Here is a 15,848-nt window from a genome sequence, read left to right on the forward strand (position 1 = left end):
ATAGAGTTACAAAAGTTGTTAACCATTATACTGAAGTTGTAAAATTTTTTTTTTTAAAAAGTAGTTGTTAAGGTTATAAAAATACCATTTTTTCGAATTTTTAAGAAAACATGTTGTTAAATGTTATACTAAAGTTGTTAATAAAGTTACGGAACTTGCTAACGACATTACTGAAGTTGTAAAATTGCTACTTTTTGAATTTCTTGAGAAACCTGTTGTTAATAGCATTACAAAAGCTGTTAAGCGTTATACTAATGTTGTAAAAATTTTCAAAAAAAATTGTTTTCGGCCACTGAAGCTCCAGCGACCAATTATTGAATTTCCCAAAAAACTTGTTAACTGCTATACTGAAGTTGTTAATAGCGTCACAAAAATTGTTAATTGTTATACTGAAGTTGTAAAAATTTAAAAAAAAAATTGTTTCTGGTCACCGAAGCTTGTTGAACTTTCCAGAAAACCTGTTGTTAACTGTTATACTGAAGTTGTTAATAGTGTTGCAAAAGTTGTTAACTATTATACTGAAGTTGTAAAATTTTTCAAAACAAAAATTTTCCGACCAACGGAGTTCCGCTGACCAATTGTCAACTGGCCACCGAAGCTCTGGTGACTACCGCTGCCAGAGCTCCGACAACCGGCTGGCCAATAGGGGTTGTAATATTTTTAAAACAATATTTAAAATGAAGGGTAATTTCATCTTTTCTTTTAACATGATAATCCTAATTTGGTCTCAAATTGGGATTTTTCAAATTGAGCAGACCATTTGGGGATTATGAAGTTCAAGTGTCATTTTTCTATCTTTTTCCCATAACATAATTTAGTTAAAACGACGTCATAAATAATGGAGGAAGTAATATTCAAACCAGTTTTAGTTGGTTTTTTTTTTTTGGCAGATTATTCATAGTGTGATGGAGTAAAAATATGAGACTAAATTTGTTAATGCATATGTATACCGGACAATGCTCATGGAATACATGATTTGATATATGTGAAATGGAAGAACATAAAGTACACGAGAATATTTAATCCACAATGTCATCCAAAGTTGAATTATTGCGTTTAATGCTCAAAATAGTTTGAATGTTTTTGAGAGCATCTTGTGCAGCTCTATTATAAGCGATCTCTTTTTTGGAACTACAGGTGCCACTTCCAACCCATTGATTATTAACCAGAACCTCCACTGCCTTCAAATCCTCCCATGAATCCTTAAATTGAACCTTCAAATTATGTTTCTGGCAAATTTGATATAGCTTTGTCACTGGATGTGTCTTTAGGGTTTCTGCATCTATCAATGGCTCCAACAAACGTCTAAAAACCTGTAAAAGCATCTCATGTCTTTCATTTTGCCCAATCAATCTAAATAATCTATCAAATATTTATTGTAACATGATATATATAATATTTGTTTTATATTGTTACCTTCTGTCCTTAATATAAGAGCTGCCCAGAGAGTTACTTTTGATTCTAAATATACAATTTCAATCAATTTTGTCTCTCATCTTTTTCTAAAATATTCCTATTAATTGCATGGGTTCCTATCAAGAGATAATTCTAATAATCCAATATATATGATTAAAGAAGATAATTTCAGGAGATAACTAAATACTTGTGATAAATAACCAACTTAATTAATTTTCTTAATATTTCTAAATTAGTTATCTAGCTCCTATATTAAGAACTGAAGATAGTATTAATAAAAATTAAAAATAATAAAATTCATTTTTATTTCTTTTATTGGTAACAAGTATTGTCTTATTCGAATCAATCCTATTCGGAACATGATTGTGTGCAAAATTTGGATACTTCAATTTGATCATCGATTCACCACATTATATAGATTAACTCTTTTTATTAAAACCAATAACGTTGATATATAAATAATTTTTATGTGTTTATTTATTCAAAAAAAAAAAAAGGGAATGCAGTTAGTTAGAGCCGGCCCGTTCTTTTACTTCTGCCTTTCATATGATAAGCCGTCGATCTGTCACACTTGTTCATCAATAAATATTACATATAATTTATATTATGTGATATATGTACATCATAAACTATAATTAGATTTTGTAAAAGGAAAGGAGAAAATTGATACCTGCCATACAAGTCGATGTTGGAGCCAGAATCAATGAAGATTGCTCCAATAATGGATTCCACTAAATCGGCAAGACACTTCGGAACATCTACAAGCCCATTCGAATGAATTGGATACTCCAATATTTCTTTTTTGAAACCATTTATCTGCTTCCATCACATATATCATTTATTTTAATTTTTAATTAAATAAACCATATATACTCAATTTTAAAATTACTTAAAAAAATAAAAGTTCAAGCAAAAACTAATCAAACTCAGGTATGTTACAAATTTAGATTTCCTGAAAGTAAAAGCTTATATTTTTTAAAATAAAAGAAAAATTAAAAATTGAAAAGATTTGAAAAATAGAAAAAGATTGATCCTATAAACTCAATTTTAAAAACAATCCAATTTCGAATAAGGCACATTGAGTAACTACTAACTAATAAAAGGCTTGTTTGAGATAACATCTAAAAACACTCATAAACACCTTTCACATAAGTTGAAATAAACTTCTCTTATATGCTTATTTTGTATTCTATAAATCATGAATGAAAAGTTACTTATAAGTTATTCTAGAGGGGTTTAAAATCAAACACAGATTTGACAAATTAACTTACCCGTTCTTCAAGAAGAGGTTGCTTGTGGCAAAGGTAACAATGTAGCCCATGCTCAACAGCCACGCATGCAAGCTTCTCGGTGTCAACATTGGCGGCTCGGAGCCGGGTCAACTGACCCGAAGAAACATCTGAATACAAGAAGAACTGCTCCTTGGTGACCAACAAATAAAGTACAGCGTCTCCCAGGTACGCTAAACGCTCAAATGAGAAGCATTTTATTTCAGCTTCATTGTTATTATTATCTTTAGTATAATAATAAGACGAATGTGTGAAAGCTTCTTCCAATAAACATTTATTCTTGAAGATGTATCCAAGAATCTCTTCAACTTTGTCTAGGTTTCTTGGTGATGGTCGGTCTTGAAGAGGATCCATGGTTGAAGCTGCTGATTCTATAATAATTCTTGCTTCTTGTTCATCTTGAGCTTCTTGTTCCACGGTGGCTTTTGGAGAAGTCTAGGATTAACTTAATATTTTCACAAGTGTCTAGGATTATATAGAGCTGGATTATGAATTTCAAATTATATTTGGTTTGGATTTCTAAGATAAACTTTGAATTTTTCTTGTTTGATTTTTGAATTGGATAAAGACCAGATATTGCGTATATCCTCCTTTGGGTTCTTTCAATTCTGTGGGTAGAAAACGAATGGTTTCATTTTTGTAATTTTATAATTGTTCTAAAGTTTTTTGCATTGGGCTTTTTTATTAACTGGTTGAAAGATCACGGGTTGGATGTCTAATTGTCCTGGCGGTAAAAAAGAAAGGGGGTTGAAATCTACACATTGATCCTTAGGGACCCGCTCTGCAAACATAAAAAATTGTGATGAATTTGCATACATTGATAATATTAATTGTTTTAAGATAATAAAGCGAGAAGACGGCAAAATATATGATATTCAAATTTGTTTTAACGTTAGAATTCATTGTTTAATTTTTGTTTATATTATTATAAGTTGTGGTTAATAATGATATGATAAAGGAAAAGGTTGAAATGTTTGTCATGGAATAAGACCTCATCTTTTTTAATTAATTTCAGATAGGATTGTAGTACAGATTATTCCGGGCAGGTTAATTGGATAGTGTAGATTTCAAGTTATTTTATTATTCTACTATAATATGTTTCTAATTTTAATATATGCAAATTCCAAAATAAAATAATCTTTAATTGCCACTTTTCTTAAAAATAGAATTTATGATTTAGAAAAGATAGGCTAAAGTATAAGTTTGGTCCGTTAATTTTACACAAGATTTAGTTTAGTCTCCGCAGATCTTAATCTTAACCCTGTTAAATATTTTCGAAAATTTAAATGGTGACTCAAAAATTAAATGTTGACAAAGCATGGTTAAATTTTAATCTTTTTACACAATCAAATGACAACAAATGTGATTGAAAAATTTGCGATGCTCCTGTACTAAAAAAAAATAATTATATTAAAGGATTATATAAATTTTTGGTCCTTTACTATAATCACTACGTGGCCCTAAATAAGTATGACTCTGTAAATAAAATGAACTAGAATGTTAATATAAATATATATATGAATTCTCTATTATTTTTATCTTACGAACAAGTAATTTAATTTTTTTTTTGACTATTTCTTTAATTTATTAGAATTCTCTGCATTCTATGTGAATCTATAAAATATTAATTATTTATATTTAAAAATTGTAATCTATGTTCATAAAATAAAAGATTGAAGCATTTGAATGATCAAACCTTATTATTATTGTGATTATTTTCTCTCTAAAATTCAAGAAGTTCAACATAAAATATGAGATTTATATCCATTTTGAAAAATATAAAATCCATATGACATTACATTAATCACGACATAAACAGTAATGTGAATTATTGTTAATGAAGCCACCTTAAGAAAATATGATTGGATAAATGACACGGGTGGGTTGTAGTTGAGTATAATGAAGGGGTAAAGGAGATGAAAGGATGTGAAATAGGATGACTAGTTATTAAAAGTAAATAATCTGAAAAAAAAAGGCTAGTGGATAATTTAAATATAACTTCTTGTCTTTAATATAAGAACTAGTTTGGCATTCAATTTGGTCCTGAATATAAAACCTTAATTTACTTTGTGTCTCATATTTATCCATGTTTTGTAGTCAGTACATATGTTAAAGATTGTATCAAATGGTAGTTAACTAGTTCTGGCCAATACACATGACTAGCAAGAATATTTTAGAAAAAATAATACCTATTTATTACAAATAATTAACTTAACTAATTTTTTAATATATTCAAATTAGTTAATTAGCTCTTATATTAAGGAACTATTATAATTGAAATCACATCATAGAAGAAAATTTAGTTTTTTAAAAATAGGATTTTAAATAGTGATAGAAAGTTATCTATTGGTTTTATTTGTAGAATTTTTAGTAGATTCAGATCCAACATTGATATCTTATGACGTAATGAGGTTTTTTTTTTTTTTTTAATGAGGTAAGGTAGTAGTTTTTACCTATTTCTTGCTCCAAATTTAGCACAGAGGAAACAAATTGACACCTAACATCCTGAGTAATATGGGCCGTCCAAATTAATATTTTTAATTAATTATTTTTAAATAAAAATTATTTTTTTGAAAAGATTATAATTGCAAGATTATCTTTATTTTGTTCTATACCCATTAAAATAATTATTTTAAAAAATAAAAAAATTGGACTATCTAGATTAAATCTAGACTGTCCAAATATAATGAGTTTGAAATTCTCATCAAGAGAGATGAGTAGCCAAACTCATTCAAGGGAATATATATATAAATATATATATATCATTTTTTCTTAGCCGGCATTGAAGAATTAGCTTGCCACCCTATCACTTCAAAAGTTGCATGTTATGTTTGCTTCTCAACAAATGTGATTAGTTGGAATCATTTGTTTAATTAGTGCTAGAAGATCACTAAAACAACTGGATAGTGAATTGGTTGGAGTCGTACTGAAGACACAAAGTCGTGGCAGAGACACTATCCGTAAGAGTTATTCCTCACCAAAGGCAAAGTGGATGAGATGCTATCCAGAATTAAACGAGCCCCTCCTGCAACAAATAAGGTAATAGAACAACAAAAATACAGATGTAACTCAATAGCAAAGGAATGAGAGGAGAAAATCACAAGGGAGAAGATAAGTGCTCGAAAACTCAAGAGCCAGTGTAACAAACCCTTTGTCCCTATTATATAGGATCACAGAGCATTTGAGTGATGGACACTACACTTGTGACAATAAACACAATTAAATTTTTGATTTCAGACATTGACACAATAAATACTATTTAAACCTTCATTTATGAACTTTAAAGGTACTCAAAATTGAATTTCTAGACGTTAGCAAGCATTAACCCACTTGCAAAAAATTTCTGTAAAATGTGCCAAGTACTTTCTTAACTTGTGCACCGAGGGGAAATCGCCAATTTTTAACTGCATTTTTCTCTGTCAAGTCGTTGTCATGCACGCAAGATCCTTCTTCTCCTCTAGGTCCATTCACTAGTCCAAAAATATAAGATAGTTTATATACACTTGAACCTCCTCTCTCTTAAGCAATGTGGCATTTTACTTTTGACACACCCACTTATATTCACAACAGTTAGAAATCAAAAACTTTTATAATTTGTTAAGACTATAAAATGACAAAAATGATTAGAAAAGCATATTGTAACATACTATTTTTTTTTTTAAAAATTGTAATTAAAATATATATAATAATATTTTATTATTTTTTTGCAGAAAAAAAAAGAAACAACTTTCCACCGAATTTGGTGGAAAGTTGTGGCATTTGACTTTTGAATAGAATTTTGGGGGAGGGTAGTAAATCAGGTTGGAAAAATATGGAGTGTATTAAATGAAAGAAGAATGTTGGGAAGGAGTATTAAATGAAGAGAAGGAAAAAAAAGGAAAGGAATGAATGGATGAGGAAAGAATGTTGGGAAGGAGTAGTAAACGAAGGTGGAAAAATTGGGAGTGGTATTAATTGAAGAAGGAAGAAGGAAGGATGTAGGTTGAAAAACAAAATATACGGGGCAGTTGAAGAAGAAATAGGATGGGTGTTGGCAGAAGAAAATCGAGGAAGAGAATTAAATGTTGTGATATTAAATACCTGCAGCTTTTTTCTTCCTTTCACTTTGTGCAAGTAGAGAAAGAGAGAGCGAGAGCCAAAGAGGAAAAGAGAGTAAGTGTGCTGAGTTGCAGAATACGTGACAAGTTTTGGAGATCACTTAGGTATACAAATATACTTTTTTTTTAATCAAATTTTCTTTATGAGTATCTTCTATATATTTAGAGCATTATATTATTAGTCTCGTTATAATGTTTAGAGAAAATTTTACTGTTTGGATATAAATTAAATATAGAGTTCTGACAATATATGACCATAAAAAATTTAAAGATACATTGTTAAGGAATTTTAATCGGTTTATATTTGTTCAATGACTATTTTGAGAATTTTAAATTAAGATTTTAGTTAAAAAATTTGTTATTCAAAGATATAGAATATTTTTACCGATTAAATTTCAGTTAAATAATTTATTTGAGTTATTTAATATACTATTGAGATTTTAATCGGTTTGAATATTGAATGTGTCAAAGAAATATCATTGAAATAATTTTTGAAAGCTTAAAGAATTGTAAATTGAGAATTTTATGAAATTAAATAAAGTTTAGGTTTGTTTATAATTCAGGGAAGTTGTTTGGTTTGAGAAAAATGTTTAAAGGAGACTATAATAAATAATTGAGAATTTTAATATAAAATATTTAAATTTTGGGTAATAAAAATATATTTACTTAAGTTGTTAAATTTAAATAGTCTTATGTGTAAATTATATTTTTGAAATAATATTATATCTATTATAAATGGGCAGATTTGGGAGAGTTAATATATTTATGTAATTTTGGTTTAGAAGATAGTCTTAGAATTTTAGAGTAATTTTGGAATAGTTTTGAATTTTACATTAATAAATATTTATGTGTAATTTTGTAGACTTTTGAGAATTTTGGAGTAATCATTGTGTGATTATTTGTAAGCCAAAGAGTACCAAGTAACTCTAAAAAATTTTTCTTATACATGTGAATTGTGTATGATTATATCATGGATTTACTAATTTTCTTATTACTGAAATATAACATTATGATTTTTCAAATAAATATTTTGATATGTTATTTGATTTTAAGATTTATTGCTATTGATTATGATTAATATTAAAATATATTGATATCTATGGAATTATCATGAGTTGCTGTTAAATGATACAAAAATTTTATTACTATCTTATATTTTAATAATATACTTGAGGACGTATTTATGATATAACATTATTTGTATCTGACATATGCATTATTAGGCTAAGGATAGAAGGAAATTTGTGTGGATATAAATTACCACGTGGTATGCCATCACTCGGTGTATAGTGGATGACGCTTGTCAGGGCCCTTCTTCTATGTTTTCCTTTGGTTGGGAATTCATTGGAGCTGTGGGACACGTGACACCTTATTTTATTTTCCAAGGACGGGAACCATAGTCTGAGCTTGAGCTCTATATCTTTGGCCGGATATATTTCTAGTATTAATGAGCTTGGAATAATTCAGTAAAATGGATTAGTTCCTATTAGATTATGTGTTAGCCTATGGCTCCAGTCAGTAGTATAAGGATAGATAGTGATACAAGGGAGGCTGCATATTGCATTATTTTTGGATATATTGAAAAAATGATGTTGGTATATTGCTGAATCAAAAATAAATTTGAGTTGAATATATAAATCCGTGATTTTCATACATAAATACACACACACACACACACATAAACGGATTTTTGTTTATCATATATGGTTTGCTTGTATATGTTAGAATTTCAGTAGTTACTAAGACGTTTGATCTCATCCCTTATATTAACATTTTCAGATAAATGATCTAGTAGGAATCAAGGGAAGGCACCGATGAAGTGAGTCGTGAAGGCTTTTGTACTCCTCAAACACATGTTATGTTATATTTTTATGTACCATGACTATAAGACTTCAATAGTTTATTTTGTTAAGTTATGTCAGAAATATTTTGAAATTATGATTAATTGAATTGAAGTGTTAGAAATACGTTTGGACTTCTAAATAAAGTATTTCATCACATATGTAGATATAATTATGTAAGATGTTACATTTTTTGTATCAGAGCTACAACACTCCATGGCTTTTTATTTAGCTTTTATGTAAAATATTTTTCCAAAAAGGTTTGAAAAAAAAATTTTGTCTAGAGGTCATGGCAATTTAAATATAATAACATGTGCACTTCCCTTTATTTTTAGATTAAAAGTTTATTTTAGCAGTGCTGTTTAGTTTATCTAGTGTCTTTGTGCTATTTTACATAGGAGGAGAGAATGGTGAACACTTGAAGGACTAACTCTATCCCAGTTCCTAATCAAGATGCTCTTTCTCGTCAAGATAATAATACTATTTTATGAGAATTACGAGATTATGTTGTGAGTATTGATCAGAGAGTGAAAAGACATGAGGACAAGCTGGTAGTAATCAAAGGTCAGCGTGATAGCCATCAAGAAGAAAATGGCCCTATTGGTGATAAAGCTCCTAGTGACCACCAATCAATAGGTGATACCTTTAGGGGCACTGAATCAAAAGGTGATAGTAGAGCACATTCTCAACACAACCTTGTGCGTATCACACTGCTCTAGGAAAGTTTTAGGAAGTTTTATTCTCCTAAGTTTGAGGGTAGGCTGAATTCATCTGAAGCTGAAGAATGGATTGAAAGGTTGGAGACTATATTCAGAATAGTAATATGCATCTCGCAAGAAAAAGTGCAAGTTGCTGGGCAATTGTTACAAAAGGCAGCAAGAAAGTGGTGGGACAGCATTAAACCTTTTGAGAGTGTAGAGATAACTTGGGAAAGGTTCAAGGAGAAATTCTTCCAGCATTATTTTCCCAATACCCTGAGAGCTGACCAAGAAGCAGAATTCTACACCTTTAAGCAAGGAAACTTAAATGAGGAAGACTTTATCGCTCAATTCTTCGAGTTAGTTAAGTACACTACTTATCTGCAGATGTAACAGAACTCAAAATGGATGGCTGATAGGCTACTGGAAAATGTTAGGCCAGAATTAAGAACAGCTCTAACACCTTTGGAGATTAATAATTTTGAAAAGATGTGCACCAAATTGCATATCATTACTAGAAGAATGAGAGAAGAAGAAGTTGAGAAGAGGAAGGACTCTTATACAAGGTCCGTTCCATTCATGAAACCTACTGGAGGAATCAGTAAGAAGAATACTTACAATCTCAACAGCTCAAAGAAGTGGTTTAATCAACCCTCAAGGAATCAATCTGGTGGACATTCGAGGAGCCAATTCAATAGACCCTTGAGGAGTCAATTCAATGGACCTTCGAGGAGCCAAGTCAGTAAGAGACAGAGCTCTTACAAGGGTTCTATAGCTCCTATCACTAGCACTGCTAATAGTCAAAAGTGTGCCAAGTCTGGAAAATTGCATCAAGAAAATTGCATTATCTGCTTCAAGTGCAGGAAACTAGGCCACATTTTTAGATTCCATGAGGAAGGATCGTGAGGGGTCAATGATACTAGAGCTGCCGTCCTAGGAAGAGTGTTTGCTCTATCTCAATAAGAAGTTGACGCTGCCCTTAATTTGATTAAAGGTATTATCAAACTCCAAGGCTTTGAAACTAAAGCTTTATTTGATTTTGGTGCAAGATACTCAGTTATATCTAATGATTATGTGTCTCGTTTAAGTATACATAAGTATGAATTACATTGTGATGTGATTGTTTCTATACTAGTAACAGTCTTGTGAAAACTTCTAAGGCCTGCTTGAATTGTATGATTGAATTTGAGGGTAGGACTTCTACTATAAACGTTGTTTGTCTACCCTTAAAGGGTATTAATCTGATTGTAGGAATGGATTGGTTGTCGGCAAATGACACCATCCTAGATTGTAGAAGGAAGACCATTTCTTTACTGGTCTCTTTCACAAGTTCTAGTAGGCCATAATTGTTGTCTTTAGTGCAAGTTGAAAAGTGTATTCGAAAAAGGTGTCAAGCCTATATGGTGTTCTTCTCTATTTAGACAAAAAATGAAAAGGGCATAGATGAGAGTGCAGTGGTGAGTGAATTCCTGGATGTGTTTCCAGAGGAGATAATAGTTTTGTCTCTAGAGAGATAGTAGAGTTCTCCATTTATCTTACATCAAGAACAGACCCTATCTCTAAAGCTCCTTATCGAATGTTTCTATCAGAATTAGCAGAGTTAAAGAAATAGATTGAGGAGTTGCTAGAAAAGGGCTTTATTAGACCAAGTGTATCTCCTTAGGGCTCGCCTATGCTCTCTGGGAAGAAGAAGGATGGGAGTATGAGATATGCATTGACTACAGCCAACTGAATAAGGCAACCATAAAGAACAAGTATCATTTACCGAGGATCGATGATCTACTTGACCAGCTATCTAGAGCGTCAATATTCTCTAAGATTGACTTAAGGTCAGGCTATCACCAGTTAAGGGTTAGACCTAAGGACATCTCAAAAACTGCATTTAGAATGAGATACGACCACTATGAATTCCTCGTTATGCCGTTTGGGCTAACCAATGCTCTAGCTGTCTTTGTGGACTACATGAATAGAATCTTCCGATCTTACTTGGATAAATTTGTAGTGGTCTTTATTGATGATATTCTTATTTACTCTAAGAATGAGGAAGAGCATAGAGGACATCTTAGAGTTGTGCTGCAAGTGTTAAGAGAATACAAACTCTATGCAAAAGTTGTCAAAGTGTGAGTTTTGGCTCAAAAAAGTAAAATTCTTGGGTCATGTTGTATCAGCTGAAGGTGTGTCGGTGGACCCTAGTAAAATTGATGCAGTATTGAAATAGGACAGGCCATGAAAAGTCACAAAAATCAAAAGCTTTTTAGGACTGGCAGGCTACTACAGTAGATTTATTAAAGGCTTTTCACAAATAGCCATACCCTTAACCAAACTAACTAAGAAGAACCAGCTGTTTGTTCGGATCGAGAAATGTGAATGTGAGGCAGCCTTTCAGATCTTGAAGACCAAGTTGACCACCGTACCAGTAGTTGTGATTCCATACCCTACATAATCTTTCACATTGTATACTGATGCTTCTAAGAAGGGTCTTGGGGCTGTATTAATGCAACAGGGTAATGTAGTTGCTTATGCCTCCCGATAATTGAGGCTGCATAAGGAAAATTATCCTACTCATGACTTGGAATTGGCAATAGTGGTGTTTGCATTGAAGATTTGGAGGCACTATCACTACGATTCGCAGTTTGAGATTTTTAGTGACCATAAGAGTTTGAAGTACTTGTTTGATCAAAAAGAATTTAACATGAGACAAAGAAGGTAGATAGAGTTCCTTAAGGATTATGATTATGAGCTAAAGTACCACCTAGGGAAGGCAAACATTATAGCAAATGCCTTAAGTAGAAAATCTATCCATGCAACCCAGTTAATGGTCAAGGAGTAGAACCTGCTACAGGATGCACAAAGTACACCAATAGATATAATGTCTCGATTAGTTGCTACCATAACAAAAGCACTAACAATTGAGAGTACAACTTGGAAAGAAATTAAAATTGCCTAGCTAGAAGATGAGTATTTATTAGGAGTTAGGGAAGAAGTTGAATAAGGAAAAGAGTCAAAGTTTAATATTGGTGAAGATGGGATACTAAGATATAAAGCGAGGGTATGTCTCCCTAGTGACAAAGAGTTAAAAAAGCTATTACTTGGTGAAGCTCAAAGGAGCAAATATACTATCCACCCTGGAGCAAACAAAATGTACCATGATCTAAAGCGAAATTGGCTGTGGCCTAGTTTGAAGAAAGATATAACTGAGTTTGTCTCTCATTGTCTAACTTGCCAAAAGGTCAGGATTGAATACCAAAAGCCCCTAGGATTACTGCAAAATCTAGAGATTCTAGAATGAAAGTGGAATAGTATCTCTATGGACTTCATCACAGGTCTTCCTAGAACTCAATTTGGGGATGATGCTATTTGGGTAATAGTTGATAGATTGACTAAATCACTTCATTTCCTAGCTATCAAGACGAGTTACTCTTTGGAAAAGTTAGCACAAATCTATGCGAAGGAGATCGTTTGATTACATGGCACACTAAGGAGTATTATATCAGATCGAGATCCACAATTTACTTTAGGATTTTAGAGATCGTTACAAGATGCCATGGGAACATGGTTGAGGTTTAGCACTGCCTACCATCCCTAAACTGATGGACAAATTGATAGAACTATCCAAACCCTTGAGGACATGTTAAGGGCTTACATAATTGAATTAAAAGGAAATTGGGATAATCACCTTCCTTTAATAGGGTTTACCTACAATAATAGCTTCCACTCAAGTATTCAGATGGCGCCTTGTGAAGCATTGTACCGAAGAAAGTGTAGATCTCCACTTTGTTGGACAAAATTGAGTGAGAAAAGTTTGATAGGTCCAGAACTGGTGGATTATACAACTCAGAAAATTAAGATGATAGAACAGAAGATGCTTACTACCCAAAGTAGACAGAAAAGTTACATAGAGAGGAAAAGGCGACCATTGGAATTCATAGTAGGAAACCATGTATTTCTAAGAGTCACACTGATGATGGGTATTGGAAGATCAATCCGAGCAAAGAAACTCACTCCCCATTTCATAAGTCCCTATAAAATTTTGGAAAGAGTGGGACCAGTGGCTTACAGAATTGCCTTGCCTCCACAGTTAGCGAACATTCATAATGTACTCCATGTGTCACAACTCAAGAAGTACCACCCAGATCCATCTCATGTGATCGAGCCCAAAGACATTGAGTTACAAGAGAGTCTTGCTTTCAAGGCTAAGCCTGAATGCATTATAGAGGCTAAGGATAAGCAATTTTAGAATAAAACTATTCGGTTGGTTAAGGTTTTCTGGAAAGGAATGTCTCCTGGGGATGCCACTTGGGAAACTGAAGAGCAAATGCGGCATGATTTTTCTAACTTGTTTGATTAGGAAGAGTTAGGGTTGTGTTGGTTTTGGTAATTATGTTCTGTTGTACTTGTACCTGTTATACATGTGTTGTGCTATGTTGATGTGTGGTATGGACAATTGTGATCGTGTCTGTTGCTTGAAGTAATTTTACTCTTTTTGTATCTCAAATTTTGAGGACAAAATTCTTTTTAGGTGGGAAGAATTGTAACATAATATTTTTTAAAAAAATTGTAATTAAAATATATATAATAATATTTTTTAACCAAAAAAAGAAACAATTTTCCATTGAATTTGGTGGAAAGTTGTGGCATTTGACTTTTGAATAGAATTTTGGGGGAGGATAGAAAATGAAGTTGGAAAAAAAAATAGAGTGTATTAAATGAAAGAAGAATGTTGGGAAGGAGTATTAAATGAAGAGAAGAAAAAAAGGAAAGGAATGAACGGATGAGGAAAGAATGTTGGGAAGGAGTAGTAAATGAAGGTGGAAAAATTGGGAGTGGTATTAATTGAAGAAGGAAGAGAAGGACGCAGGTTGAAAAACAAAATATAGAGGGCGGTTGAAGAAGAGATATGATGGGTGTGGGCAGAAGAAAATCAGGAAGAGAATTAAACGTTGTGATATTAAATACTTGCAGCCCTTGTTTTCCTTTTACTTTGTGCAAGAAGTAGAGAAAGAGAGAGCGAGAGGCAGAGAGGAAAAGAGACAAGTGAGTTGAGTTGCAGATACATGACAAGTTTAAGGGATCACTTAGGTACACAAATATACTTCTTTTTATCAAATTTTCTTTATGATTATCTTCTTTGTATTTAGAGCATTATATTATTAGTATCGTTATAATGTTTAGAGAAAATTTTACTGTTTGGATATAAAATAAATGTAGAGTTTTGACAATATATGACCATAGAAATTTAAAGATACATTGTTAAGAAATTTTAATCTGTATATTTATTCAATGACTGTTTTGAGAATTTTAAATTAAGATTTTAGTTAAAAAATTTGTTATTCGAAGATATAGAATATTTTTACCGATTAAATTTAAGTTAAATAATTTATTTGAGTTATTTAATATACTATTGAGATTTTAATCGGTTTGAATATTGAATGTGTCAAAGAAATATCATTGAAACAATTTTTGCAAGCTTAAAGAATTGTAAATTGAGAATTTTATGAAATTAAATAAAGTTTAGATTTTTTTATAATTCAAAGAAGTTGTTTGGTTTGAGGAAAAATTTTAAAGGAGACTATAATAAACAATTGAGAATTTTAATATAAAGTATTTAAATTTTGGGTAATAAAAATATATTTACTTAAGTTGTTAAATTTAAATAGTCTTATATGTAAATCATATTTTCAAAATAATATTATATCTATTATAAATGGCTAGATTTGGGAGAGTTAATATATTAATATAATTTTGGTTTAGAGGGTAGTCTTAGAATTTTAGAGTAGTTTTGAGTTTTATATTAATAAATATGTATGTACAATTTTGTAGACTCTTGAGAATTTTGAAGTAATCTTTGTGTGATTATTTGTAAGTTAAAGAATATCAGGTAACTCTGAAAATTCTTTCTTGTATATGTGAATTGTATATGATTATATTGTGGATTTACTCATTTTTATATTACTGAAATATAATATTATGATTTTTCAAATAAATGTTTTGATATGGTATTTGATTTTAAGATTTATTGCTATTGATTATGATTAATATTTAAATACATTGATATCTATGGAATTATCATGAGTTGCTGTTAAATAATATAGAAATTTTATTACTATCTTATATTTAATAATATACTTGAGGATGTATTTATGATATAATATTATTTGTATCTGACATATGCATTGTTAGGCTAAGAATAGAAGAAGATTTGTATGGATATAAATTATCACGTGGTATGCCATCACTCGGTGCACAGTAGATGACACTTGTCGGGGCCCCTTCTTTCATGTTTTTCTTTGGCTGGGAATTCATTGGATACGTGGGACATGTGATACCTCCTTATTTTATTTGCAAAAAAAAGGAGTCATAGTCTGAGCTTTAGCTCTATATCTTTGGCCAGATATATCTCTAGTATCGGTGAGCTTGGAATAATTCAGTAAAATGGATTAGTTCCTATTAGACTATGTGTTAGCCTATGGCTCCGGTCAGCAGTATAAGGGTGGATGGTGATATAAG

At 31.2% G+C, this 15,848-nt stretch overlaps 1 protein-coding gene across 1 annotated transcript; it reads right to left on the bottom strand.

The window, feature by feature from the left end:
* Positions 1–1,019: 1,019 nt before the first annotated feature.
* Positions 1,020–3,059, bottom strand: LOC114755570 (ribonuclease 3-like protein 3). Its single transcript, XM_028944458.1, has 3 exons — positions 2,688–3,059; positions 2,096–2,232; positions 1,020–1,332 (listed from the first exon to the last, which is right to left on the bottom strand). Exons 1-3 carry the CDS (start codon positions 3,057–3,059, stop codon positions 1,020–1,022), a joined length of 822 nt encoding a protein of 273 aa, XP_028800291.1.
* Positions 3,060–15,848: the final 12,789 nt, after the last annotated feature.

The sequence above is a fragment of the Neltuma alba genome, unplaced genomic scaffold (genome assembly GCF_004799145.2).
Source record: "Neltuma alba isolate B1F8T4 unplaced genomic scaffold, ASM479914v2 tig00010294_pilon, whole genome shotgun sequence".
Taxonomy (NCBI): Eukaryota; Viridiplantae; Streptophyta; class Magnoliopsida; order Fabales; family Fabaceae; genus Neltuma; species Neltuma alba.

Bases quoted from the DNA above. Each gene is read 5' to 3' on its own strand.
- LOC114755570 (XM_028944458.1), bottom strand. From the start codon at position 3,059: ATGGATCCTCTTCAAGACCGACCATCACCAAGAAACCTAGACAAAGTT. The intron at 2,233-2,687 runs GTAAGTTAATTT...TGATGGAAGCAG, and splicing joins AACCTCTTCTTGAAGAACGG to ATAAATGGTTTCAAAAAAGA. The intron at 1,333-2,095 runs GTATGGCAGGTA...GCAAAATGAAAG, and splicing joins TCTGGCTCCAACATCGACTT to ACATGAGATGCTTTTACAGG.